At 39.2% G+C, this 27,588-nt stretch overlaps 2 protein-coding genes across 4 annotated transcripts; one reads left to right on the top strand and one right to left on the bottom strand.

Annotated features, from left to right (window-relative positions):
- Positions 1 to 265: 265 nt before the first annotated feature.
- On the top strand, positions 266 to 1,929 carry LOC135440450 (uncharacterized). Of its 3 annotated transcripts, none has more exons than XM_064699626.1 (3): positions 266 to 380; positions 524 to 862; positions 1,489 to 1,929. In XM_064699626.1, exons 1-3 carry the CDS (start codon positions 336 to 338, stop codon positions 1,744 to 1,746), a joined length of 642 nt encoding a protein of 213 aa, XP_064555696.1. In that variant the 5' UTR covers positions 266 to 335; the 3' UTR covers positions 1,747 to 1,929. The 3 variants fall into 3 exon arrangements, with proteins under 3 accessions (XP_064555696.1, XP_064555698.1, XP_064555697.1); XM_064699628.1 differs by having other exon boundaries at positions 365 to 380; positions 510 to 862; XM_064699627.1 differs by lacking the exon at positions 266 to 380 and having other exon boundaries at positions 417 to 862.
- A 9,816-nt stretch (positions 1,930 to 11,745) lies between these two features.
- Myc lies at positions 11,746 to 26,813 on the bottom strand. Its single transcript, XM_064699567.1, has 3 exons — positions 25,936 to 26,813; positions 23,034 to 24,413; positions 11,746 to 13,822 (listed from the first exon to the last, which is right to left on the bottom strand). Exons 2-3 carry the CDS (start codon positions 24,334 to 24,336, stop codon positions 12,849 to 12,851), a joined length of 2,277 nt encoding a protein of 758 aa, XP_064555637.1. The 5' UTR covers positions 24,337 to 24,413; positions 25,936 to 26,813; the 3' UTR covers positions 11,746 to 12,848.
- Positions 26,814 to 27,588: the final 775 nt, after the last annotated feature.

Raw genomic sequence — 27,588 nt, 5'->3', positions numbered from 1 at the left:
GATTCTGCTAACATATCTGCCAAGCCATACCAAATCGGTCTACTATACTATATAGTATCTATAGGAACAATCGCTTGGATATAATGCATAAAGAACATTTAGAGTGCATGCCAATAGATGGACAGTAAGATTATTATTTCATCTCGATATGATGTTCAGAGTGGGAACGTTCTGTAGATACCCTGTAGATACTCAGTTGAACTCAGAGAACAAACAAAAAAACAAAGCAACTCTTTGGATTTCGATTACAAACATTGTATAAATTTTATCCTTTGATTAAATTCGTAGTCAGTATTATTTTTAAAAGCGTCTAATTTACATTCTTACTTTTGTATATGTTTATTTTATTATTTAACTGCATGGTTCGCTTCAAATTGAAAGTACGTGGAAAATTGCATTTTAATTGATAATTTGGACATCGAGTTGACGATTTGTATATACCATATAAAAAACAATATATATATACATACATATATATATATATATATATATGTTAAAAATGTTCAAAGTGCGAAAATTCCAGTTTCGCGTGACCGAGAGCAAGTGCCGCTCCTTCTCCATTTGGAACTTCTGCCCGGTCACCCGTTGGCATCAGCTCTGGCAGTTTATTGGTGGATGCACCCCATGCCGGTACGAGTTCTTCCCATACATCTTCTGGCTGGTGCTAGGCCTCAGCCTGACTGGCGCCTACCGCAGCGTGGGCGAATGTGTCCACATCTATTGCGTATCCAGCCACCCGCTCGAGATGTGGCGACCCCGTAAATTCTTTGTATTCGACATTGAGGTGCTCCGCAGGGGTCGCCTGGTGGGCGCACTCATCATGAGCTATGCCTGGATGTTGATGATCTATGCGCTGATCAATGTGAGTGCAAATATATTCAATTACCCTTGCAGAGAGCCTTCTAATATTAGCAGTAGTTGCAAGGATATTGTTTATAGAATTGTTTACCTGTCTGTTTATCATTTCTTTCGATATCTGCTTCCATTCTATTTAAACTATCGATAAATATCGATTTCGAGACATCGTTTTTTATGTATAACTCGAGGATTATAAAGTTTAGATACACCAAACTTGATATGTAGGTTCTTATAGGGCATATGCAAATTAAGAATATTTCACTTTTGAAATACGTCCCCATTCCCCCAAAAGACAACTTACTTTTAAGGGTAGAACTTTGCCCTCTACATACTACACCCTTTTGAATGTGCTTGTTAAACCCTGAATATTTCATTTAGATCAGGCTATAAACACCGAAGTTACAATGATTTAATTTTAGCTCCGGCTTAGATATTTTTTTGCCTACTTGGTGCATAGTTAAGACAACTGGGAATTTTGGGTTTGAGCCGGTTCAACTCAAACACGATTTGGTGTCCTGAGCACATCTGCGCATAGAGCGGATACTTTCAGCTGCTAAGATCAGAGCTCTTATCTGAATGGGTATTTATTACTGTTGTTTCTTGTTTCCACTTAATACTGTTATTATTCAGACTAAGCCAAATTATATAACACCATGGTTAATACTTAATACCTTGATGCTGGCTCTGGATTTCTTCGTTTGGCTGGTCGAGGTGCTTACCGGGCGGCTGACACTGCACTTGAGTGCGGTTTATCCAATGATGCGGCTCTTCTGCACCCTGGCGCTGGTCAACTGCATAAAGACGGTCTTTGAGAACGCCATCAAACATAACATGGTGGACACCCTAAGTGTGTTTGGCAAGGAATCGATATTCCGCATTTCGGACTAAGCCTTCAGCTCAAGCAAACCGAATTCAACTCAACTCAACTCGTGTTAAACCCATTTCCACACAAATCAACTCAATTGAAACTCTCAAGTCAAGCAAACTCAATTCAAGCTGTGGCACCCTTTGGGTCTCATTAAATTGAATGGTTATCATTAAAAAGGTGGAGCAGTGCCTAATTGTATCAAACTGAGTTTTATACCCTCCACTCCCCGCTCCGCCGCGCCCTTCAGTCGGCCAGTTGCCTCCTGCATTAAGCTCAATTAAGCGGCACGCACATTGACCGACTGGCATCCTCGTGCGGACCTTAATCAGTACCCATGTGGCAGGTACAGCTTCAGGTTCGACTACAGCTGGGCCCGTGCCTAGCAAACACCTTGCGCTAACCGATCCTCTAGAGTGCCCTACCTTATGCACACACTCGTCTGTGTGTCGGTCTGTCAGTAGTTCCTCGCTGGGGCACTTCAGCTTCAACGCGCAGCTTGCAACAGCGCATTACTTTTATTTTTCCACTTGCAAGAAAGTTAAGTTAGCTACAAATTGAGAAGAGGGAGGCTTTGCTCGCAGTGCTCTTTTAGCTTACCTAAAGCTTACAATTCTCAACAAGTTAAGGCTTCGAGAGCGCGAAAACCTCAGTTAAAAGCGAAAATTGCATACCTTATTTATTCTTACCTCATTATACATAAATACATAACGGAATTAATAATGTCAAACTAGACTCAGGCCAGCTTAACATTATTGTTGTTAAAAATCCAATGCTAATGCCATGAAACACGTGAACATCTATTTTTATTATTTGTCATTGTACAAAACATCAACATAGAAGTTGCCTGAATAAATGGTGGGTCATCGAGGACTGCATCACATAAATGATCAGTTCTAAAAGAAAAATAGTAAAAGTATTTTTTAAAGTATATAATTGCCAAAAACAGCTCGGACAGTAAGAATACCCAACACATCATATCGAAAGAGATCGCATATCACAAGGTAAGTAACAAATATAGATAAATATCTGAAAAGTATATTCATTGTTAACTAAGGGCATCAAATATTCGTTGTGGGCCTCACTCGCAGTTTGCGTTGCCCTTTCCAGGCGATTTGGCAACTCATATTGAGGAATTACACCTGTCCCGCTTGCAAGCTGCAGGCATCGAAATCTATACGCAATTAAAAGTAAAAAGAAAATAAGAAACGAATACAAAAAACAAAAACAAAACCAAAATTGAAACACAGCCTGAATGTTTTTAACAAGAGGGTTAAAAAGCCGCTGGGCCAGTTATGTGACATACACGCCGGCAGCCTCGAAGTGCGGGCCAGCCGAGGATGTGGCAGCTATAGCTGACAGCTGGCGGCTGCCACACTCACCTTGCCCCGCCCATCGCTGCCATCTCTGCTATATATCCATGCTAAATAAAGGACACGTGTTACAATTTCAGAAATATCTGAGAAAATATATATACACACATAAGTAGTATTACATTGATATTGAACTATATAAATGTCTAGCTTATTGATATATTGATTTATAATATGTTCATTCACCGAACCGAGTGTTTTCCAAGACAGCGTCAGGCAGAAAGATGACTTATCCGATCCCATTCTCGATCCGGAAGCCAAGCTAAATCGATCTAGCCTCATCTGTCTATGTGAACACGTCGATCTCGGAAACGTAGAGCTGGACAAATCTTTCGATATATTGATGTCTTTGGATATCTTCTTTCAGAATATAGGTGAGGATTAATATCTTGCACATAAATCCATACAACTCAATTTTCGACCGATTGTTCCGATGTTTTTACCATATAATTAAAGCTCCGATTCGGCCAACTGCAGCATGTGAACTGTCTACAGTAAAAAGACATGATGGTTTAACTTTAAGAGATTCTAGTTTGCCTGTGGGGGGGTGTCTTCTTCTAAGGGCACCCAACTCAAAGTTGTGGAAAATCTGAAAATAAAAGGATTATCCCCCGAAAAAAAGGAAAGTGTACGCAGACTTGTTTTCTGGTTGGCTTTTGGCCTTTAAGTTTATTAAATCTTCTCTATTGTGCTTTTGGGCATCTTACACAACTTTTAAGCTCTCCATAGACAACATTGCCAACTCAGCAACAGAATATATACTTTATGTATGCTATACTATATACTTTATGTATATATATGTATATATACTCTATAAACATAATATGTATGTAGATAATTGGCAGAAAAGACTGCCTACAATTTGTTAGATGCTAGATGTTATATATATATATATATATATATATATATATATATATATATATGAATATAACGATTAATTTCCTGACTCTGTTTATTTTGGTTGTATTATATGTCCTATATCGTATATACATAATATTTGTATGTATGTTAGCTATAGTTAATTATAGTTAATTGGTAAAGCACGGCTATATAAATTAATATGTTTTCTATGTTTTAATTTAAATATACAAAAGTCATTCATAAGTAAATATTGTAATAGATATTTACATAAAACTCTGCATATTGGGAAAATTGTTAATAGTATATACTAATGGGTATTTTTGTATTTTGCGTATTTAAATTCCTGCGTAACGTACCTACTTATACATACATATGTATATACCTACTTATATATACATAAAATATATAATTATAAGTGTTTTTTCTGGATTTTGTTATTGGTATACAATATTTCAACATTTAACCAAAACTCCATTAAATACATAAACGGAAAAAGCAATTTGAAATAAGGCTATTTCAACATTTCTATATGTATTTTGTACTTTTCTTTTGCGTTGCTTTCAGTACTATTCTGTGTGTATGTGTGTGTGTGAGTGTGTGTGTGTGAGTGTGTGTGTGTGAGTGTGTGTGTGTTCACTTTAATGGTCAAGGTCGGAAGCTAGAAAAATGTCCAGAACAGGCGACCACTTAGCCAACTCAAATAAATTTAAGCAATAAATTAACACAGCATGTACGCTAAGCAGTGACAGCAATAAGTATCTACACATGCGCGCAGAGGCGTTAAAATTTATGAATTTCAAAATACCCACAAAACCAGACGACAATCCCGCTATAGAACCCAGAACAAAACGAAAAGAAAACAAGTAAAATCACGAATGAAACAAAGTAAAGCTAATTTAAATAAATGACCGCAACGTTCCAGTGCTGAGCCAGTCACAGTGACATTTTGTGAAGCTGTCACTGTTACTGCTTAAGATGGTGGCGTGAAATCATGAATTTGCCGCTATTTTCGCATGCAATTATCTTCGATTTTCCTTTGAACTAGTATTTTCGAAACTTGGAGAAATAGTACAAAAAACATATGTAGAAAAGAGAACTGCGGGCATCCTAAATGGCAATGCCATTAAATACTTCATTTGAACTGAAAATTGATCTGAAAATAAAAAACAACGAAACAGTTATGTTTTCTAATCGTATTTAAGATATGAACTGTAAAAGAATCGAATTACATTTTGGCATAAATAGAGCTTTGGCTTTCAATAAGATTAGTTAACTTTCATTAATCTTGCGTATTGGGTATCTTCTTGATATCTTACGTTATCATCATATGCATTTCAACCATATCTGAATCTATATCCGTTCTATGCTCTTGCGGCATCCCGACATGATGTCAAAACGATCAGCACAAAAAGCAGTTGAGAATAACAGCAGCAGCAGCAACAGCAGCGGCGGCGGCGACAGCAGACCAGCAAATGAACAGAACAAAACGAGAAAAAAAAAACAAAAGCAAAGATAAACAAAATACAAAAACGCAGCAGAGCAGCACAGCCCGGTGTGACCTTCACCCAATAAAGCGACCGATCGCGGTCAGAGTGTACAAATTTTGCACAATTTTTGTCTCTGTCTCTCTCTCTCTCTCTAGCACTCTGCCTGCCAGGTTGTGCACGCGAATGTGCTTTTTGTTTTTGCTACGAGCTTGCCGGCAACTGTTAAGTGTGAGCGTGTGTGTGTGTGCATATACTATGCAGAAAGGTTGATATTGGAGTTGTGTGAGAGCTTTTGCCACGCAGCAAACAGAATGCAGCGAATACATATGTAGCTGCAGTCTAGTATTCCGTTATCTGAAAGCTCTTTTACAATACACTTTTAAATGTCATACTATATGCATGTACATTTGTCCAGGCAAATGGAAAGGTCAACGCGGACTAAATATACGAAAAATATTTGTATGCCCTGAACCCATTGAAAATGGAGTACAATGCTCTTGTGCATAGGTATGTAACAGGCAGAAGGAGCATTTCTGCATTAAGAATATATGTGTATTCTTGATCAAATCAACAATAAATAAATGAAGCTTACAATATCAATCAATCAATCGAACTCAACTTTGCTGGTATATTTATCGAAATTGTAGTGTATATGAAGTGCGTCTGGCGCGAAGTTAAAATGGAGTTAAATAAATAACAAATCAAACAAACGTGCCACAAAATTATCACTGAAGCAACTTAATGATTGACGTAATGCAGTAAAGAAAACCCGAATGATTAAAGTAAATAAATAAAACCACAAATCATTAAAAGCGTCTATTTATTTCTAATTTCCTACACCCAGCTGTTTGCGTGAAAGGGTATTATAGAGTGCAATTATCTTATTTAGACGGCGCTTATGCCTAGATTGAAAGGGCACACCATTTTGTAAATATATCTATATATATACATATGTATGTATGTGCATTGGTATGCATGCATATGACCTTTATATGAGGTATTCAAGACGATATACTCGCTAAGAACGATTGCAAACAGTACGTGCTTAATACTAATAGGGTATCTGGTAGTCGGACACTCTCCACTGAAGCACTCTTTGTTTATTATTTTTTGCTGCTTGTTTCTCATGCAATTCACTCAGCGGCCGGCGCGTTTGTTGTTGTTGTTGTTGCTTTGTTATTATTTATTAAATTTGCCGGCAAAACAAATTGTTGTTGTTGTTGTTGAAATTGTTAGTCTTTTTGTTGCCGGCGGGCGACACATTAAAAGGGAGAACAACAACAGCAACAACATTGATTGAATTAAATAAACTTCTCGTGTCGTCCGCCTAGGTGTGCATGGCCAAAGGCGGGGGGCTGCGTGGGCGTGGTAGCGCTCTATACATGCCTACATACACACAGGCACTTACATACATAGGTGTGTGTGTGTGTGTACATATGTTAGCCGGGGTCGTGCACGGGAGCACTTACTGCACTTGATTAGAAACGGCGACAGATCAAATTGGATTCACGCTGTGGTGAGACCACAATGGAGCGAGAGGGACACAGGGAGACTGCCGGAGAACAATGTGTAATCTCTTCTCTGCCGCGTGTGTGAATCATGCTCTGGAATGACGAACCCAAAAAAACACATCATCTGCATCTGCATCTGTCATAGAACCGATATGTCAGATGCTTTATGCTATAGTGGACCGATGTGGATGGGTTGAACCGGCGGCTTTCCGTTTGTCAGTCCGATGCGCGGACACCTAAGCCAGACTCATGTTTCATGACGTCTCGTTTGCCTTTTCTTTTCGATTTTTTTTCACAAATATTTTGACCACCGTTTCCACCTACTTGCAGGTCGAATTTTTCAAAGCCCCGTCCAAAAATAACCTGTAACAAATGGAGCTTTCTCTAACTCTAACGGTTCGGGCTCTACGTTGGTTCCCAATCAATCAATAATACATCATGTATTTGTATTTTTTTTTAGTAGTATTTTGGGGGATTACTCGAGACTGGGAGACTCATTGGATCATATTCATAAAAACTATTATCTAACAATTTCAAAGTATCCCCATGTTCTCTGGAAAATTGGGAAATGTACCTAATATTCTAGCTCGACCCTGCATCGGTATAGCTCTAAAGTAAACAAAAAGAAAACTTTTAAAAATGAAATAAAAATCAATTCGAAAAGAATTTAATATTTCTTGGTATGTTCAAATATTTATTGTATAATTTTATAAGCATAAATTTTGAAAAAAAAAATAATAAAAATTAAACATTTTTTGTGTTGTTTTTATATATGGGTATATCAATATACACATATAAGTATATATAATTACGGATATATATACATATATGCATTTATTATATATACATTTATTAGGGCGAAAATCGTGTTTCAATTAATATAAGTAACTAAATAACGAGTTAAAATTATTAGATATAAGTATATAAGATAGCGTATATATAAATATACATATATATTCTGTTTACATATGAATTATGATTTAAAAATTGATTTTTTTTAATTTATATATATCAAAGAAGGGCAAATAAAATATAACTTGTTTCAAAAAAAAAAAAATTGAACAGTTTCCAAAAAAAAAATTGTTTTCCTAAGCATTTTTTAGTGATTTTTTCTTCTTCTCGTTTTATTCCTTTTTTTTGGGATTTCATTGGTTTTTTTAGTGTTTTTTTTTTTGTATTGTTTTAGGTGTATCAATTATTTCAACAACTATGTATACATACGTTAAATATATATATGTGTGTGTGTGTGTGTGTGTGTGTATATAATATATGTGTATAAAAATTGTAAAATAAAAAATCTATAAACGTAAAAGTGTTTATGCAACAAACGCGTGTTGCAAGTTTGTTGTTTTTGTTTTTGTTTTACTTTCTTTTTATATGCGAGGATTTAGAGGTTTTGGTTGTAGTTGTTGTTGTTTTTATTTTTTGTTATTTTGTGTGTTTACTTGGTTAAAAAAAAAAATAAAAAAAAATATATATATATTTAATTAAATTAAATTTAATTATTGTATAAAATGCAGTTTACATTATTTTTCTTTCTTTGTTTTAAGATTAACAAATAAATGAAATTGCTTTTTGTAACTGTTTTTGCTTTTTGTTTTTTTTTTGTTGCTGTTTTTTTTTTTTATAACATTTTTCCATTTTTTTTGTTTTGTTTGTCTGTTTTGTTTTATTGTTGCAGATAAATTTGTACGGTTTTCAAATTGTATTTAAACTCTGTTTTTTGTTTTGTATATGTGTATACTATAGGAAACTAAGTGTTTGTGTGTGTGTGTGTGTGTGTATAATTCAATTTGCATGCGTGTGTGTGTGTTTGTGTGTGTGTGGTGTGTTATGTTGTTCTTGTACAATATTCTGTTGCTTAAGCCTATTGCTCTTTGCGGCGCTTTAGTCCCGAATTTACTGGTATTTTTTCTTCGTCTATTGTATTCTTTCTGTTTCTGAGGCTAGTGTAAATGTATGAAAATATTGGGTATCGTTTTCTTTTTGATTTTGGTTTTTTTCTTCTTTTTTTTTGTTTTTTTTTTTTTTGTTTTTCTTTTTGTCACTAGTGTTTAACGAGATTTCTATTTACAGTGGGTTTTAACAACAACAAAAAATATGTGTTTTTTTTTTTTAAATATAGATTTACAATTTTTTTTTCTCTTTTTGTCTTGTTTTTTTTATAAAAATTGAATTTGTTTTCCATAAATTGCTTAAACACCTGAATAGCATTGAACATATAACAATTTTTTTTTGTTTAATATTTTAATATCGAGTTAAATAAAATGTATAAGTATATAGTATATATATATATATATGTGTGTATATATATATGTAAAAAATATTAAAAAAAAATATATGTGCATACAATATAGAATTGTATAATGTATATATATATATATATATATATATCAGGGAGGGGTAGGGGGAGGGGGAGGGCTGCGACAAGTGCGCAGTTGCTTAAGTATATATTTTCTGTATTATAGTATTTATTTGTTGTTTATATTTGATATTTGTTAATCATGTTCAAAAATATGCTTGTCTATATATACAACTATGTTCAACGCGTTTGCAAGCCCTGTTAGAAAAATAGAAAATTGTCCCAGCAATTCTTGTATGTGTAAATTAAGCATAAGTAGTTAGGAACCCAGATGTACCAGGTAGAACATCAAGTAGCAAAAAATTCAATACATATAAATATAGAATATTATAATAAAATATATATCTAGATATATATATTTGAAGAACAATTTGTTGAATATTCCATGAGCGCTATTTGCCAAAAAAAAAAAAAAAAAAACATGTGCCCATAAAAAAAGCTACTTACGCACTAATTTCGTTGAAACGTCGCTATAAATCGATCATATCATATATATTAACATATATATATATATATATATATATATATATGTGTGTGTGTGTATAACTCTAGTTAGTTGTACTAGCTTCCTAATAGTTTCTAGTTAGTGTGTGTTTCTTCTGCTGTTGTTGTTGTCGTCGTTTATCAAAAACAAAGCAAATTAAACCTAAATAACAGTTTTCGCATCAAGTTGTTTTTTTCTTTCTTTCTTTTTTAAATATTTGACTTCATTTTTTGTTTGTATTCTTTCGATACCAACATATCAAAGTATTTTAATAGTATTTATTGTAAGTATTCTATTGTATTGTATCGTGTATATATATATATATATAAATATATATATATATATAACAGTAACTAGCGCTTGCATTCCTCTCCATGCTTACACATGCATATATCTACATATGTATATATATATATATATATATATATATATATATATATATATATATATATATATATATATATATATATATATATATATATATATATATATATATATATATATATATATATATATATATATATATATATATATATATATGTATAGCTCTTATTAGCAAAAAAAATCGACAGTTGAACAGCTGACAAAGTTTGCTTCGGCTCAAAAAACATTCGCAAACTAAGCAGCCAAAAATTTTACATTTTCTTGTTATTCCTCTATTTCTTTCCTTCTTTCTTTCTTCTTTTCTATTTCTTTCGTAGTATATCTAACAATGTAATTCTATTGCTCCTATTTTTCTTGTGCTTCTAATTTTTAATGGTTTTCGTTCATCCTCGTCTTCTTCTTGCTCCTCTTGCTTTCGTTCTCGATTTCGTGCATTTCATATGCATAGTTAGAAATTTGTTAAAGAGATATCCTAAGCATATATATAGCATATACATATAGCATATATGTATAAAGTATGTGATAGGGTGAGGGAGGAGGGGTTGCATGTACAGACAACAAAAAAAAAGAAGCAAAAAAATACATCTTAATAATTTCTAAGTTTGTATAAAAATGTACATGTTCATTATGTAAAATTGAAAAGGGTTTCTATATATCTATATAATTCTTTATATCCAAAATATTTATGGAGAAATAAAAAACAAAAAACTCGAATAAACCGCATCGTGTTTCTATATAGGCAGTAAAAATTGTTTAAGCGCATTTTGCGTATGTCTAGGAAAGCTATTGCACCGATATTGCGGCCGATAACAGTTATCGCTGTTATCGATCTATCAATACTCAGTGAATTTGTAACGTTTTTGAGACGTTGTCGTCGTCGTTCTGCTAGCTAAGGATAATATATACATACAAACATATATATATATATTATATATATATTTTGTATTATTTATACTATATATATATATATATATATATATATATGAATATATACTCTTGTCGTTGTTGATCTTGAAAAATAACTATACAGCTAATTGTATAAAAAGATATAAGTGTATGTATATATATGTATATATATATTTAGATCTATATATGTGTATACACTATGCATATATGCCTAAAGTAACTCTATTTTACTTAATATGTATAAATAGTTTTTCTTTTCTTTTATAGTGTTTGCATTTCATTTGCTCTCATTTTGGCGCTGCTTCAAAAATCGCGCTCAACTCTACTCCTCTTATTCCGTCTCTTCTTCTTCCTCTTCCTCTTCTAATAATTGCGATCTTTAGCTATATTTTGAAGCTATCGCTGCTTGTTTTGACTCTTATATTCGCTCTTCTCTCCTTCTCTCTCTCTCTCTGACTTTCAGCGCGGACGCGTTCGCTTCATTCGCACAAAATGGCGACCATGCTGCCAGCTCTCTCTCTCTCTCTTTCTAACCGCCTGCACTCCCATTTCGCGTATATCCTTCTCTTTTGTATAACATGTTCGTGTTGTTTTATTTTTTCTTTCTAGTGGCTCGTTCGTTGCAACTTTGTCTGTTTTCCGTTTCCGTTTCCGTTTTTCTTGTTTTTTTTTTTGGTTTTTTTGTTTTGTTTTTTTGTTTTGTTTTTGTGTTTTTTTGTGTTTTCTCCGTTTGTTTGTCTTGTCCTTGTTGTTCTTTTGTTATTCTTATTCATTTCATGGTTAAGTAAATAGAAACTAAATTCCTAAGCATATGTACAAAATAGGATAAGAAAAGAGGATTTGCTTGGGGCAAAGGATTGAAAAAAAAACCATTTCCGCGTTTCCCTCCTAATTCTACTTAATTATCAACATTTCGTTTATAGTTTTTGCTTCCAACTTGCATTTTGCTTGCTTCAAAATCAAATCAAAAAATATCACATTAAAGAAATCCAATTTAAATCACTATCTTACAGATACACCTATACATATATACATATCTACATATATATATATATATATATATACACATATTCATATATATATATATACACATATGCTTACATATATATAGTTATATATGAACTATATAGAGCAGTATATAAAGCCAAAGCTCTGAAAGCTTTCACAAAAGCATGTCTAGTAACATGTATGGGTAGGTTATATATGGTATTATCTGTTTTTTTTTTTTTTAACTATTCTATTCGACGATCGTTTGTTTATAGCATCCGTTGCATAGATGTGTTTTAAGCAGCATATATAAAAAAAAAACAAAAAAAATTGTACATCTAACAGCATCGTCATCTTTATCTTTATCATTATCATTATCATTGTTGTTATCATTATTATTTTTATTTGTATTATCATTATTGTTATTATCAACATCGAGACTTGGTTCGATCGATCGTTCGTACGCTCTACTGGCTAATACTAAAAACTGATATTGAAGTTCAAAAATGCTTCTGTGAGCCTACGTCAAAATACACTAAAAAGAATTATCGTGTAACTTTTGTGTGTAACACTTTTTCATATGGTCATCAATTCGGTTATTTTGCCTTTCTTTTGTTTTTCAATATATTAATCTTGGCCGGGATCGCTTGCAAACGCGTTGTAACCTTATGTCCCTCCCCCCCTTGTTCTGCCCGCCTTTCCCCAACCATATCCACAATGATGATCCCCCCCGCTTACCCTTTACCCACCACTTACGGCTATCGCTATCATCATTCAGCTGCATTCTTACTCAGGCGCAGGCGGGCGAGGAGCTCCTGCTGCTGCTTGAGCTTCGCCTTCAGGAGCTGGCGCTTGAGGCTGAGGTCGCGCTCCTCGCTGGTGAGATGCTCGCAAAGCTTGGCCGCCTCGCGCAATATGTTGACCTTGGGCGCACGCTCCTTGTCCCGTATGTTGGGTATCTGCGTCTTCAGCGCCTCGAACAGATTCTTGAGCCCGATGCGCCGCTGACGCTCCATATCGTTATGCAGATTGCGCTTCTCAATCGTGTCCGCCTCGTCTATGCTGAGCTGGCGCTTTAGCATGTTGCTGCTGTTGTTGGTGTATTTGTTGGTGATGGCGTTTACAGTGGGACTCGGATTCGCGATGCCAGAGCCGGTGACGGTGCCGGTGCCAGTGCCGGGGCCGGAGCCGGAGCCGCCTGTGACAATGGAGTCGAGCAGGCTCTTGTCATCCAAATCATGGAACTTAGACGGCCGCTGGACGTAGCCAGCGTTCACCTTCTTCACGCGACTCTTCTTCGCTGCGACCAGGCTGATCATATTGCTGCGCTTGTTCGAATACATCCTCGACGTGCAGTCGGACATGTAGTAGGGCTTACGGCCTTTGCCATCCAACATCGTTGCGGGCGGCGTTGTGCAATCGCTGATGATGCTACTGCTACTGCTACTGCTACTGCTGCTACTGCTGCTGCTCTGGGAGAGGCTTTCGGGCGAGTAGCTGGCCGGCACAGCGCCAGCGCCCTGATAGGGCGTGCTCGACGGCGAGGCGTAGCGCGAATTGACTACGGACTTAACTGGACTGCTGCTGGCCGGCGTATAGGGTAGATCGAACCGTTTGGATTGTAGGATTCGGGCATCACTCGAGATTTTGTAGGCGATATTCGTTTGTAGAGCGCGTCGATCACGATCCGACGGATTTGTCGGCAATTTCTTGTCATTGAGCGAGACAACGTCAATTTCCTCATCTGTAGCGAGAACGAGAGTCAAATAAGACGAGATCTAATTAGTAACGAGCAGCGAGTGACGAGTAATTTTAATTTGAATGAAAAAGAGAATCCCTTCAAATTAAAATAACGAGATAAAAATAGTAACGAGTTGATTTGAAAAAGTAGCGAGTAGCTGGACGAGTGTCTTGCAACGAATTAAGAGCAACGAGTGGCCAGTAACAAGTTCACAACAAATATTATAATACTATACACTATTACACAAACCCCGCAAATGTCTAGCGAATGTCAACGACAGTTCAATGACTAGCCAAAGCATAGCAACACGATGATGTCATTGTGTGTGTTTACGTGTGTGGGTGCGTATGTGTATTGCGTGGGTGGGTGGCTATGCACGGAGGGGGACAGGAGGCGGGCGATATGTCCCACGCAAAGCGGATTACTCTGTCAACGTTGCGAGCCAAGTGGCCCGACGCCACTTGCAACAGTATCAGAATTCAGGAAGCAATAGATTTGTGCACAGACAACGAAAATCGAGAAAACGCAACCCCCAACCCTCCTCCCATCCGCGCCTTAAACTGACTTTTGACGTCAGACGCCGCAGGGGCTGGGGGAGTTTGGTTTTCTGAGCGCCTTTTGCGTGGTTTGCGCAACGCACTTTGCAAAAGCAAGAACAACAATTATCACAAGTAAAGCGTGAAGGCAAGGCCGCCGATAACGGTTTTACGCAAATCTGCCTTTTTTGCATACAGAAAGAGCAAGCGAGAGAGAGAGAGAGAGAGAGAGAGAGAGAGAGAGAGAGAGAGAGAGAGAGAGATAGAGAGATAGAGCGCAGTCTACACTTCCTCTGCTGCGATCTCTGGCCACCCCCGACCACCGCGGGGGGTTTCGGCTTCCGTTGCTAATCTGGCTCTTCCGTTGGCGCGCGCGTCCATTGAACCAAGTGACGTCGACGCCGACGCAGACGCCGCAGTTGTTGCAATCAAATGTAGGGCCCAGCCCCATTTTTAATGCCTTTAATCAAATTACAAAAACTGCCCAAAAATAACAAAGCGAAAAAAAGAAAACGCGAAATTAAGAAACTTTTGCTACAGCTTATCAAGCTGCTACTAATCCCCTGCGCCTCTCGTCACACCCACAATCAGTCCCAGAAGAATATTTGCACAAATGCTGATTACACATGTATGTATGTGTATATATGTCTATGCATGTTTGTGTGTATTCGCCGTTCGCCTTGGCAACTGTGCAAGCGAGCATAAGGCAAAGATCAAGAGAGAGGAAGTGGCAGGCAGTCGAGAAGAGCGAAGAGGCGAGTTGTCTGGCCACAAAGAGGTCGTAGACTGCGCGCAAAAAGCCCAAATAATAAAATAAAACCAAATGGAAGAGCTTCAAAGTTTAAGCTGCAAACCTTCAAGTTCCGCGCTCGATATTTCAAGTCCAAGTCCAAGTCCAAGTCCAAGTGCAGTGCAGCAGAGCGAGCGACCGCAGTGAACGAAATCGAAATCGAAACCAGGTGAAAGAGAAGAGGCAAGAGCGAGAGGCAACTGAAGAGAGCCAGTGGCAGCCAAGCGTTGCCCCAGTGGGCAACCACCTTTGGCAACATGTTGCATGAGTCAATTGCGGCGAAGCGTTGCATTATCAATACACGTTTTGCTGCAAAGTTGAACAAAAAAAGTCACCCAACCACCACCGAACGTGATGATGAACATCATCATGCTGTTGGCTAGACAAGCAGCAGACCTTACCCGAGAAGAATGTTGCCCAACGGCCATTTTTTTTTTTTTTTTTTTTTGGTTCCTTTATTTGGAGCCGCAGCAACATCAGTTGGAATGTGGCCGCAGCAATAATGTCCCTCTTCATGTTGCTGACACAGCACAAAATGTTGCTGTGCACTTTTGGTATTTTTTTTTTCTTTTTTTTTTAAAGATGCTCGCAATCCCAACGACCACCACAAAAGCTCAAAGCGGAGATGAGCAAGAGAACGAAAGACCGCACACAGGCGTCGACATTGCATGATTTGCATTTTTACGAGGAGGCCGCCAAGTAAAAATTGTTGTCAGCTATAAGCAACAACCACGACAACAACAACAACAAGAACAACAATCACCACAAATGGCACCTCATAAACATTCCAAACGTTGCACAAATCGATCAACTGGGAATGCGACTATTTTACCACTGTCAAAGTCCGGAAAATTTTCTCAAAAATAATTTATGCGAATTGCAATGTGCAAGAAAACAATTATAATGAACAGCAGACGAAGGGGGATGCATATGCAAAATTGTAGCAAGAACAGGGGGTCAGTGGTGTACAGGTAGCAGGCAAAGCTTACAGAAGTAAAACCAATGCATAAGCTCGCATTCGCAGCTTTAGTGCTGCTGCTGCTGGCGTCGCAGTTGCTAACGAAAACCAGACAAACACGTTTACAGCGCTGACCGACAGCTTGGTAACTTTTGTTGCTAAGCGCGCCAAGATCAAATCAAGACAACAGCTAGCTAAAATAGTAATAATAATAATAATAACAATAAAGCACAATTGCCAGCCAAAGCATAGAGGAAACAGCTTGTTGCTGTTGCTGGCGTAGTTAATTACAATTGCAAATAAAATGCACACACACATACACATACACATGCACTCATACGAGCACGACTTAATAAGTTGCGCAACTTTTATGCAGCTGCCGGTTGCCTGTGGGCGGCAAGCGAAAGGCAACAAAAGAGCAACGATAAACACAAACACAACCACACTTTTGCCCTATAAAATTTGCATATTGAGTTTAATTGAAAAACGAAAGATGCACTGCGCCAGAGGACAGCACAAAAGGGACAGCAAATGACAAGTGCATTGTATAATTTACGGCAATTCGAGATGAAAGAGAGTGGGACACATAGAGCGAGAAAGAGCGGGGATCAATATGCAGCACAACGTATGTATGTATGTAATTTCACCAAGCGGCCAGCCAGCGAGACGCAAATGTTAATTTCGGCGCAGCAGGCGGGCGTCGGCGTCGGCATCGACGTCATTGCTGCCCTCGGCTACAGATACCGCTGCTCTTGATAATACCCGAGATAAAGAGCAGATAGAAAGAAAGAAGACGAAAAAGCTGTCGCTGTCGCTGTCGCTGCTGCGGCTGCTTCTGCTGACGCTGTGCATGTGCGCTCTGCTCTCTCCCTCGTTTGCACACCACTTAAGCACACAGCACACACAGGCGAAAAAGCTTTAAAATTGAGCAATGTAAACACAACTGTATACAAAGCGCGCAAATGAAATTGAAATCGAAATAAAAGTAAAAATGGCATATGATGTAATTCTCACATGAGGAATTTCAAGCCTATAAAAGACGCAGAAAATTATGAAGACACAGTGGTACACAGGCGTCATATCTGTGCTCGCAAACTTAGTTACCCACTGTGCAGCAAAAATTCACAGAATATAAAAACCAAAATATTATACAAATTTATAGCAAGAATACGAAGCTGACGACAATTTGGCAACGCCCTCGCTTCGGGCAGCGGGAAGTAGGGTGTGGTCGTAAATGTTGTTGTACGCTTGTAAATTGTTTAATAACATTTCATATGTTCAATTGTTATTTTTGTCTTCTTTCTCTCTCTCTCTCTCCCCCCTACTCGTTCTCTCGATTTACGCGGTTTTTGTGTTCTGTTTACGTTTTCTTGTTCTTACGCTCTTTAATCAAATAGCAAAAACAAAAATCGAAAAGGCAACACCAAAACAGGAAGAACTAGAAGAAGCACGAATTTCACAAAACTTGTTTTTTTTTTATTGTGGTTTATTCATATTCCTGTATTGGAATCAACTGGAATTTCACGACACTTTTGACAATGATTTCATTTATTCCAATTCACAATTTCCGTCAAGTTTTTGCTCAGCTTTTACATGTGCATTTATATATTATCAGTTTATTATTCGAGTTCTGTAGAAATGTTGCTAATTCTAAGAAATCTCACATGACGACAGCATTTGCATTTTTATTTAGCGTACAGTGCCCGCAAAACTGTGTTCCCACGCTCGCGCAGTGGCTTTCAAAGTGCAGGATAAGCGTAACCAAAGCCAATTGCAGACAAACAGCAACAAGAAGGGGTTGGGGGACGCATCTATGCTGTCAGCATGTGTTAGCAACATGTCGCTGGCAGCAACAAGAATTGACTACAGACAAGAAAAAGCCCGCGTTTTGCGGTTTTGTTGGCAATAAACAGAAAGAAAAATAACATAAAGAAATTGCAATTGCAAATCAGCAAAACACAAACTTGTCGTCGCTTCCGTCGCTGCGCAGTCGCGGCTGCCTACTGCTTCCCACGAGATGCCAACTTGTTTTTGTTGCTGTGCGCGTTGCCCGGCTACAAGTGCATCTCAAACTGCACCATCTGCAACTGCAACGCAACTTGTTGCCGCAACCAACAATTCATGCTCCACCTGCCCCACACTATTATGAGTCATCCTTGGGCCTCACCCTATTTCAAATGACAAATGTCACCAAATATAAAGCAGCAAAAAAACCCAAAAACTATAAACATAAAAAGTCGTTAAGAGAGGGGTCGAGCGGCATCAGCGTGCAGCGCCCACTGGCAGTGCCGCAGTGCGCCAGCGTCTAACATCAATGTTTCAATACACACACACACACACACACCCATACAGTATAAATTATGAAAATGACAACAATGAATTGCGTCTGGCAACATTTTGGGCAGCGCTGGCAACATTTTATATTTTTGGCGTGCCCGGCTAAAGTTTGGCAACATTCTGTTATATGTATGTACATCTGTACATGTGTACATATGTACATACATGCACGACGCAACGTCTCCAGTTAAGGCAACAACAACTTCCGAACGCGACCGTCCAACCAAAAAGGGAGGCTCGTTGGCGTCGGCATCATCGTCATTGCCAAAATAAAAAAAAAAAAAATAAGTAAAATAAAATGAAAAAAATTAATAAAAGCAGCAGCGCATGGGGAGTGCGTGTGTAAAGAGCAGCGCAATACGCGCCATAGGCAGTCGTCGCCGTCGACGTCGACCTTGAGCATAACAATTTATTGCTAAACGTGTGCGAATAAGCAGCATAATGAATGCTTGCGAGCGAGAGAGACACACAAACTAAGAGAGTGAGAGACAGAACGAGACGCACACGAAGAGAGACAACAGGCATCGACGGCGGCGGCGGCGGCGGCGGGCGCGTTTGTGGACGTAAAAGACGCGCCTAGCAACAGCGCGCGACGCAAGAAGCACAAGCATAGCAGAAGTACGAACAAAAAAATGTTAGTCGTCGTCACAGCCTTTGGACCATTGTTAAAGCTTTTTGTGTTATCGTTGTTGACGTTGTTGTTGTTGTTGTTGTTGTTACTGGGTGGTATTTTTGGGGTTGGGCGAATGTTGTAACTTGGCGCTAACAGTTGCCACAGCCAGACGCATAAATTTGTGCCCCCAGCGAAAGTAATATGAAAAAAATAAAACAGCTAAATATGGTAAAAGGAATGTTGAACAGCATTTTCCCACACACACACACAGATATACACATGTACATTCACACTCTTTCCCCCGTGCGCCCCTCACTCGTTGTCTGCACACAGCACGCATCGTCGCACTATTTCTGGTTAGTTTTATTTAATTGGTAATACACACAACAACAAAAACAGAAACAACACTCAAGCTTTTTCTCATAAACTTTTGCGTTCCTGTTTCGTTTTGGTTTCTACGCACTATTTTATGATTATTCGACCTTCGTTCAGTTCATTAGCATTCTTTTTTATTTCGAATTGGATTTGGTACTCGAAATAACACACGCATAGCAACAACAACAACAACAACAATAGCAGTTCGTTTAGTTCTGTTTCTTTTTTTTCGTATGCATAGCAAAAGGTGCGAAAATGCCAATAAAACAACAACAAGCAAAGGCGCCAACGAATGCTAAACACAGCTGCTGGCAGCAGCAGAAGAGGCAGAAGGGGCAATATTGTTAGTAAATAATATATGTATATGTATTACATGTATATGCATGTATTGTACACAGATATCATCATATATAACAAAGCTAGCGACACCTAGCGGCAACTGAAGATCGATAAACACTCGAAAACGAAAAAAGTTAACTGTTACACTTAATTCTTTGCTCTCCACTCTCTCTTTTGAGCGTCCCGTTAACATTACAATCTCGTCTTCCTAATTGCTAATGAAGCGTCACGCGCACACTTGCGCATAGCGACAAGCTTTTAATCTGCAGCACGCACCTGTTGTATTTATTGTTGCTGCCGCTGTTGCTGTGCGTACAAATTGAAATAAGCAAAAATTTGTTAAAATTGCGTTTGATTTGCCTTTTTGTTGCCAAGTGTCGTGCGAAACACTGCGCGTGTGTGTGTGTGTGTGTGTGTGTGTGTGCGTGTATCAAGTTGACTCTACGCTTTTCTTTCGACAAATTATTCATACACATACATACATACATATTTATGTTACGTTTTCAATTATCAACGCTGCCCAACGGCTGATATCAGCAAAAGGCGGCAACAAAACCAACAACAACCAATTCGTAGCGACTTTCGCACGTTGCGCGTTTTTTTTTTATCGTCTCACGCGCGCGACTTTTTGGCAATCACATTCACTAAAGCATACACATCCACATATGTACACGTAACAAATACAATTTCATGTCTGTCGCAGTGTGTGTGCGTGTAAGTGTATAGAGAAGTCGAGCAGCAGCAGCAGCATCAGAGCCAAAAAAATATGTTTATTGTGTGGGCGTTTTTCGCTAATAGTTGAACACACACACACACACACACACGCATAGACACACAAAACTATTTACACAAATGAAAATGGGCAGAGGCAGAGGCAGAGAAAAATACGCGCCTAGTAACAGGCACACGCGTACGTATTATACGATTTATAACTACATTTATTAATTATGAAACATTGAAGTATATTTTCAACAGTTTAATGCAAAATATCGAATAGAGTATTTAAAATCAAATCATTTGCGAATCTCTATCTAATATGTACTGCCAAGTGGCATCGATGAAGCATAATTTACGGTAATTGTGTGCCGTTATCGAAGGCAGCTTTTGATTGCTTTCATTTAATTATTTACGGAAACGGAATCCTCGCCAAAAAGACTCAAAAAGACTTTTCTACCACGTTAACTAATGCGAAGAATATGCCAAAGAGAACATGTCGCACCGTGAATACCCTTGAAGACTAGTATTTTTACTAGCATTATAAAATGGCCGTTTTCACTTCAACGATTATTTATTTATGTATGTACTGTATGCGTTTTACAGATATCTTCCTGATTATCAAATATTAATTGGTAGATACCTCTTTTCGGCACATTTCACACGGCACACAACATAACTAATATATGTACATACATTCTGCAACAGTATTCATATAAACTGACCAAATTCGCTAACGTCGGCGTCGCTGCCGCTGCCGTCTGCAATTGTGAATCTGTCGCTGCCAGTGCGTCGCGTCATAGTAAACACAAGAATGAGCGTGCGAGCGAGCGAGCGAGCGAGCGAGCGAGAGTGAAAGACCTACCTGTGCAATTTAGCCGGTAATGACGACGCCGGCGTAGACGCCGAAGCCGACGCGTCGGTTGCTGTTTGACTATCTGAGTGCGCTTGTATGCATGTTTTGTTTTGCTTTTGTTTTCGCGTTTTATTTTATTATTATGACAGATATCACGAAAAAGGTAACAATAATAATAAGTGGGGGTGCACAGGGGAAGCAATAAGAAATAAGCAAGGAGATTCCCGCCCATGTATGCATGCATGCATGTCTGTGGCTGTAGGCGTGTGCGTATGCGTGTGTGTTAGTGTATGTGTGCATCGGACTGCAGTTTGTGAATGAAAAAGCTTTTCGCGCCAAATTGTACTTGTATTTGTGTTCGAGTAAATGGTAGTAGTAGTAGTAAAAATGTAGATTTGTTACTGCGAGGGCAGCTCAGTATGTTTTCTGTTATATTTTTCATTCCAACATATATACCAGTACCAAGGAGAACGGTGCAACGGAAGGGGAAGCAAAAGCAACGGCTTTGCAAAAAGACATTGAACCCATAAACTAAAACCAAATCAGCCTGGATGAGCGGGCGCAGGGTGTGGCGGCGATGACGCCACGTGGCATGAGCGCAGACATCCTTGAAACATGGGTTGTTAGCCACAAAGGAAAAAAAGAGAGAGAGAGCGCGAGTTTAAGAGAAATGGCTTTTTGGGCGTAGCACAAACTGCGCAAGACGCCGCTTGGGGATGCTTTCCGACAATGTGCGAGAGGATGACGCCATGGGCCAGCAGGCCGAACAGCTCATCAAAACACACACACGCGCAAACGCGCACACACACACGCATAGAGAAAGCACATAATGAGCCATGAAAGCCACGCGCCATCACTTGCTGTGGGAAAGGGGGGACCACGACCTAAGGGCTTGAGAGGGCTGTGGCGCTGTGCAGTGCGTAGGCTAGAAGGCGCCAACGAAATATACAAATAATGCCTGGGGAGGGGGTAGAATTGGGTGCTGGGAAAGGAAAATCAATGAATGCTTTTTGCCCGCCCGAAAAGACAAAAAACAAACATAACAACGACACCCGGCAAAAGTGCGCTGTCGCTGCTGCGCTGCTGCTGCTGCTGCTCTCAGCGTGTGGGCGTGTGTAATGCGTGCAACAAAAGTTTACTACGTTTGCTGTTGACGTAGGCGATCGATTTTTAGGCGCGTCATCGTTCGCCCACACAGCAGCAGCAACAGCAGCAGCAGCGCAGCAGCGCAGACCAACACTAGTTGAATGTCTGGGCGAGGCAAAGGATGATGAGATTATGAAGTGTGAGCAAGGGAGGAGGGTTGAGGGTGGAGGTGAGTTCGCATTACATAATGCCGTTGATCGACAGACAGACAGTTTGTGGGAAGAGAGGATGCTTCTAGCAAATGAGAGAGAGAGTGAGGGAGCGCACCGCAAGCAATGCAATTGTGAATGCATTGGACGAGTACCGTTTATCGATGGCTCGTGGAGACTAAAATTAGAAAAAGCCAATAATAGCTTTTGTCTGTGCTTAGGGTACAAACTACAGTAATATATATATAACTGTGCAAGGGCATCGGCATTACTGAGAGTAGAACAGAAAATTACACAGTATAACAGTGGTATTGTATACCAGTAGAACAACAATAGAACAGGCTATCAGCATAATTGAGGAAAGTGTAATATTAGGACAGAGCTTTAAAGGGTTAACTCACCGGAATCGGAGGGCGTGTCCAGATTTGTCTCCATCTCGTTGCAGCGCGTATAACTGTGATCGCTTATGTGACGCATGTAGTTGCAATCGACCGAGGCAGCTGAGCCGCAGCTGGAATTGCCCATGGAGCAATCGCCATCATCTGAATCACAATCGGAACTGGTGGCATTCGTTGCCGGCGGCGACAGTGTGACAACTGATGCGGCCGCTGTTGCAGCCGCTGCCTTTGCTGCCGCCGACTGCTCCGACTGCTGATTAAGCACCTCGAGCACATCGCTGAACTGCGGAGCAGTCGAGAGCCGATACGGCAGATCGATGCGCTCCTTGCTCGTATTCTGCAGCTCCCGGCTGAGATGATCGATGGCATCCGCGCTGCTCGTTAGCGCAATATTGTTGCTGCCCATGACGCAGGCGCGCAGATCCACATTGTGACGGAATTCGGGCAATATCTCATCATCGGGCAACACAAAGCAGGCATTTGTGAGGTTGCTTGTGTTGTTGTTGTTGCTGTTGTTGCTGCTGTTATTGTTGCTGCTGTTGGTGGCGGTAGCCAAGTTGATAAGACGTTGCTGCTGCTGTTGTTGCAACAGTTGCTGCTGCTTGTGCTGTGTATTGCTCTTGCGCAACAGCGAAGTCCCTGGCGGTATATACGGTTCAATGTGGAGCACTCGACTTGGTATCGAAATTGTTGGTGTTGCTGTTGTTGTTGCTGCTGTTGTTGCTGCTGCTGCTGTCGCTTTGCCAGTTGACCTGCAACTGTTGCTGTTGCTGCTTCCGTTGCTTTTTCTACTACTGCTGCTGTTGTTGTCACCTCTGCAGCCACTTTCCTGATCCGCTTGCTCCTCCTCCTCCTCCTCCTCCGGTTCGCGTTTGATTAGCAGCGTGTTGCCTGTAACAAAGGCTGGCGGCACAGCGCTGCTCTCGCTATAACTGGACGCAGCCGAATTGCTGTTGTTGTTGTTGTTGTTGCTGTGTTTGTTGTTGAGGATGCTGCCGCTGTTGCCAATGCAATTGGCCATGTTGCTGGCGAACACGGACCACATGCAGTCCACATTGCGTATCTCGGGCTTTATGTCCAAGTCGAAATCGAAATCGTCGTGGTGCGAGATGCTCATCGAATGCGTCCGATTGGCCGCGATTCTCTCCACATCGTTCTGTATGCTGGGCAGCCTGTCCACCAGATCGTTCAAATTGGGCATGCCGCAGTCAAGTAGGTCATTCAATTCGATGTCGTCAAGGGTAGGGCAATCGTCATAGTCGTAGTCGCAGCCCGTGATAATGCCCCCATTGCAAACGGTCGTCATCTTTCGACTGTTATATTTATTAATCTTGTCCTGAGTGAGAAGTGGGGTTCCTTATATAGCACAGTTTCAGCTGAAAACTGGTTAAGCGAAGAGAAACAACAGAAATATTGAAAATAGGCGTTGGAAAATATTCTACATAAAACTAGTGTTTCATGCTCATTTCGATCTTAAACATTTACTAGACTAGTGGATACCCTGTACCCAAACAGTCGTAAGTTCTCAATCTACCCATTACACATACATATTATGTACCTAGACTGTGGGAATATTTTAACTGGTGGAACATACGAGTGTTCCAGAAATTAGAATCCATTAGAGACGCCTCGATTTGAAAATACACGAACTGAATTGCTTTTTAAGATCGTCTAAATATTGTGAATTGTATTTAAATTTTAATCTTTTTAATATTTTTATAATATACATATTTCATTTTCTTCTAATATTTTATTCTGCAGAATTTATTTAATTTTATATTTATATTAAACGAAAGAAGTTAATTTTTGTATTGGTATTAAAATTCTAGTATTTTCTTATTAAACACACACGCAAAATTTTCGATTTCCTTTCTCCTTTGCCTAATTATTCATTTAATTTTCTTCGATTTGTTCTTCAGCCTCATCCTTGCGAAATACACACATACATAGGCGCTGCAAGTGCGTATTACACTTATGATTTACGAAGTCGCCATCTTGAAAGCACGAAGAAAAGAAACAGGACACACAACATAACATAGAAAGAACGTTGTAAAAATTGCTGTCAATCTTGAATTTCATTTTCACTACGCAAACAGTCGCTCCCTTTGCCGCTGGCGCAGCTGCTGACGTCGACAGCAGTTCAGAGAAGTTATCAGAGCAATGCGAGCAGCTTTTAATTATAAATAAATTGTTTGATTTTATTTGATTTCCGATCCAAATGACTTGGCAACACGCGGGCATTTTGTCGTTTTGTCTCAAATATTTTACTCGCGCACACACACACGCACATGCGCCACTCGCAATAACAGTTAACTGATAAAAGCTGATCTCTTCGACGCATCGGATCCATCTCTCTCTCTCTCTTTCGCGTGCTTGCTCTATTATTTGCACGACACTTTTGCATGTAAAACGAACAAAAAACGTTACACGTTACACGATTATCGCTGGCGCTCTTTCCTCTTCCCTCTGCCGGCACTTGCACACAACTGACCAAAACGGTAAACTACAAAATATTGACGCGTCGCCCCGACGTCTGTGCCTCTTGCCTCTTCCGTAGACGCACGCAAGAAAGCGAAAACGAAGGATACAGCAAACTTAAAGAAATGCCGGCATATTTGTCGCCTGTGTGCGTGCATTTGTGTGCGTATGTTGTGTATGGCAGCATTCAAGAGTACAAAACACGAAAAAGGCTTTAAGTATGCGTCAATGTGTGTCTGCTGTGCGACTGTATGTGTTTCTCAGTCGTGCTCTCGACTTGCTTCTTACTATTTTTCTTCTATTGCTTCTAATTGCAATATGCATGCACATACCTACATACATATGTACATTTCGTATTTCGTTTCGTACAATTTTACTTATTTCGTTTTTCTAGTTTTATTCTTAAAATTTCTTAAACGGAACTTACCTTAACTGCGTATATGTCCCGTAAAGGAAATTAAATATTTAATCCAGATTTGTAACTGTTGCTTGTTAAATGCTGCTTCCGCTTCTGCTTTTTTTTTTGCACACTTGAAATTGTAACAGAACAGCATAAAAAAAAAGACACCCGAAAAAAAATTATAACAGTGTACACGAAGCTCACTGCTAGCAAGAACAAAAAAAATATTCACACTAAAACTTTTACGTCGAGCCGCCGCGTAGAGTAATGTTTTCTCTTCTTTTTGAAGCTTCTTCTATTATGCTTGCAGCAGCGAAGAAGCTGCATCTATTGCTCTCCTCCGTCTTTCCTTTTGCACTGCTGTATTTGACACACACACTCGCACAACGAAGCCACTCGCAATTAGAGCTAACAATTGTCTCAACTTGTAGCGGTATTTAATTCTGCTGCGTTACTTTATTATTTTTTTTTTCGTAACTTCACATTCACTTATTCTGAGCAGAGAAACTTTGCTCGAAGACTTTCGGCTGATGTGCCGAGTTAGTCGTAAGAATTGAAAGAATTTTGAGAAATGTCTAGAATTTTGTATTTCTGCTTATTTTTAGTGGCGTGTCCGATTTAAAGAAATATTTTATTTTTTGCACTTGTAATTGATTTTTGGTACTCTCTATTTTTTTTTAAATTAGTCCGACCGGAATTTTGTGGTTTCTGCTTATTTTTTTGGTAACTATAATTGTATTGTTGTCGTCTTTGCCTAGTTATGAAATTTCAGATTATTTCATATTAATTTAATTTGATTTGTTTTTTATTTTTTTGTTGGGCGGGAAACAGCCAAAACCTACAAAGACGAAGAGCCAACTACGCGCCGCACGTTCATCCGTGCCGGAGTCACAAATAAGAGTGTTCAGAATTTAAAGCAGATAACTCAAACTTACACAAATCGGCGAGCTCGATGTTGTGCCAGCACTATCAGCTGCTGTATTTCTCTCCGAGCGTGGTGAGATGGTGAGCTTAGCGACGAGCGCTAGACATTGAGTAGAAATCGTTTAGTGTGAGTTGTGGTGTATTATTGTGTTTGGCTGCTTGTTATACGAATTGTGACTTGGCTGACTCAATGTAGATTTCATTAAACAGCGTAACCAAAAAGCTTCTAAATAGCTCACGTGTTTCGCTCTCAGTTTAGCTGGCCCTCTCTGTTTATTTACCTTTGTTTTTGGGCCCTGCCGGCCGGCCGGTCGGCCTGGCCAGGTTTTGAGTACAATTTTTATGGAGAGCTAGCGAGAGCGTGAGCCAGAGCGTGAGCGTGAGCATGTGTCTGTGTGTGCGTCTATATGCGGGCATGTATTGGCCTCTTGTTTGTTTTGAGTGAAATCGACGACGTCTGAATTTTGTTTACAAAACAAAATGCGTTTTCTTGTTGTGATTGTAACGAAAATAAACAATAACAATTAGGTGAAATGTGCATATGCAAATGCATGTGCGGGCGAATTTCTGCTATAATTTAATGTGCACATAATATGTTTGTGCGTGTGTGTGCCCACTTGTATGCATGTGTATTAAATCCACACACATGCATATGTACATCTATGATGCATGTAGGTGCTTATGGCGTATTACCGCTGCGTGCGTGCGTGCGTGCGTGCATATGCACACATATATGCAGACACGTGTAATTTAAGC

Source organism: Drosophila montana, unplaced genomic scaffold (assembly GCF_035044405.1).
Source record: "Drosophila montana isolate Dmon_TW-CO22-7 unplaced genomic scaffold, ASM3504440v1 contig_1624_1, whole genome shotgun sequence".
Lineage (NCBI taxonomy): Eukaryota > Metazoa > Arthropoda > Insecta > Diptera > Drosophilidae > Drosophila > Drosophila montana.
This window is presented reverse-complemented; position numbering and strand designations above follow the sequence as displayed.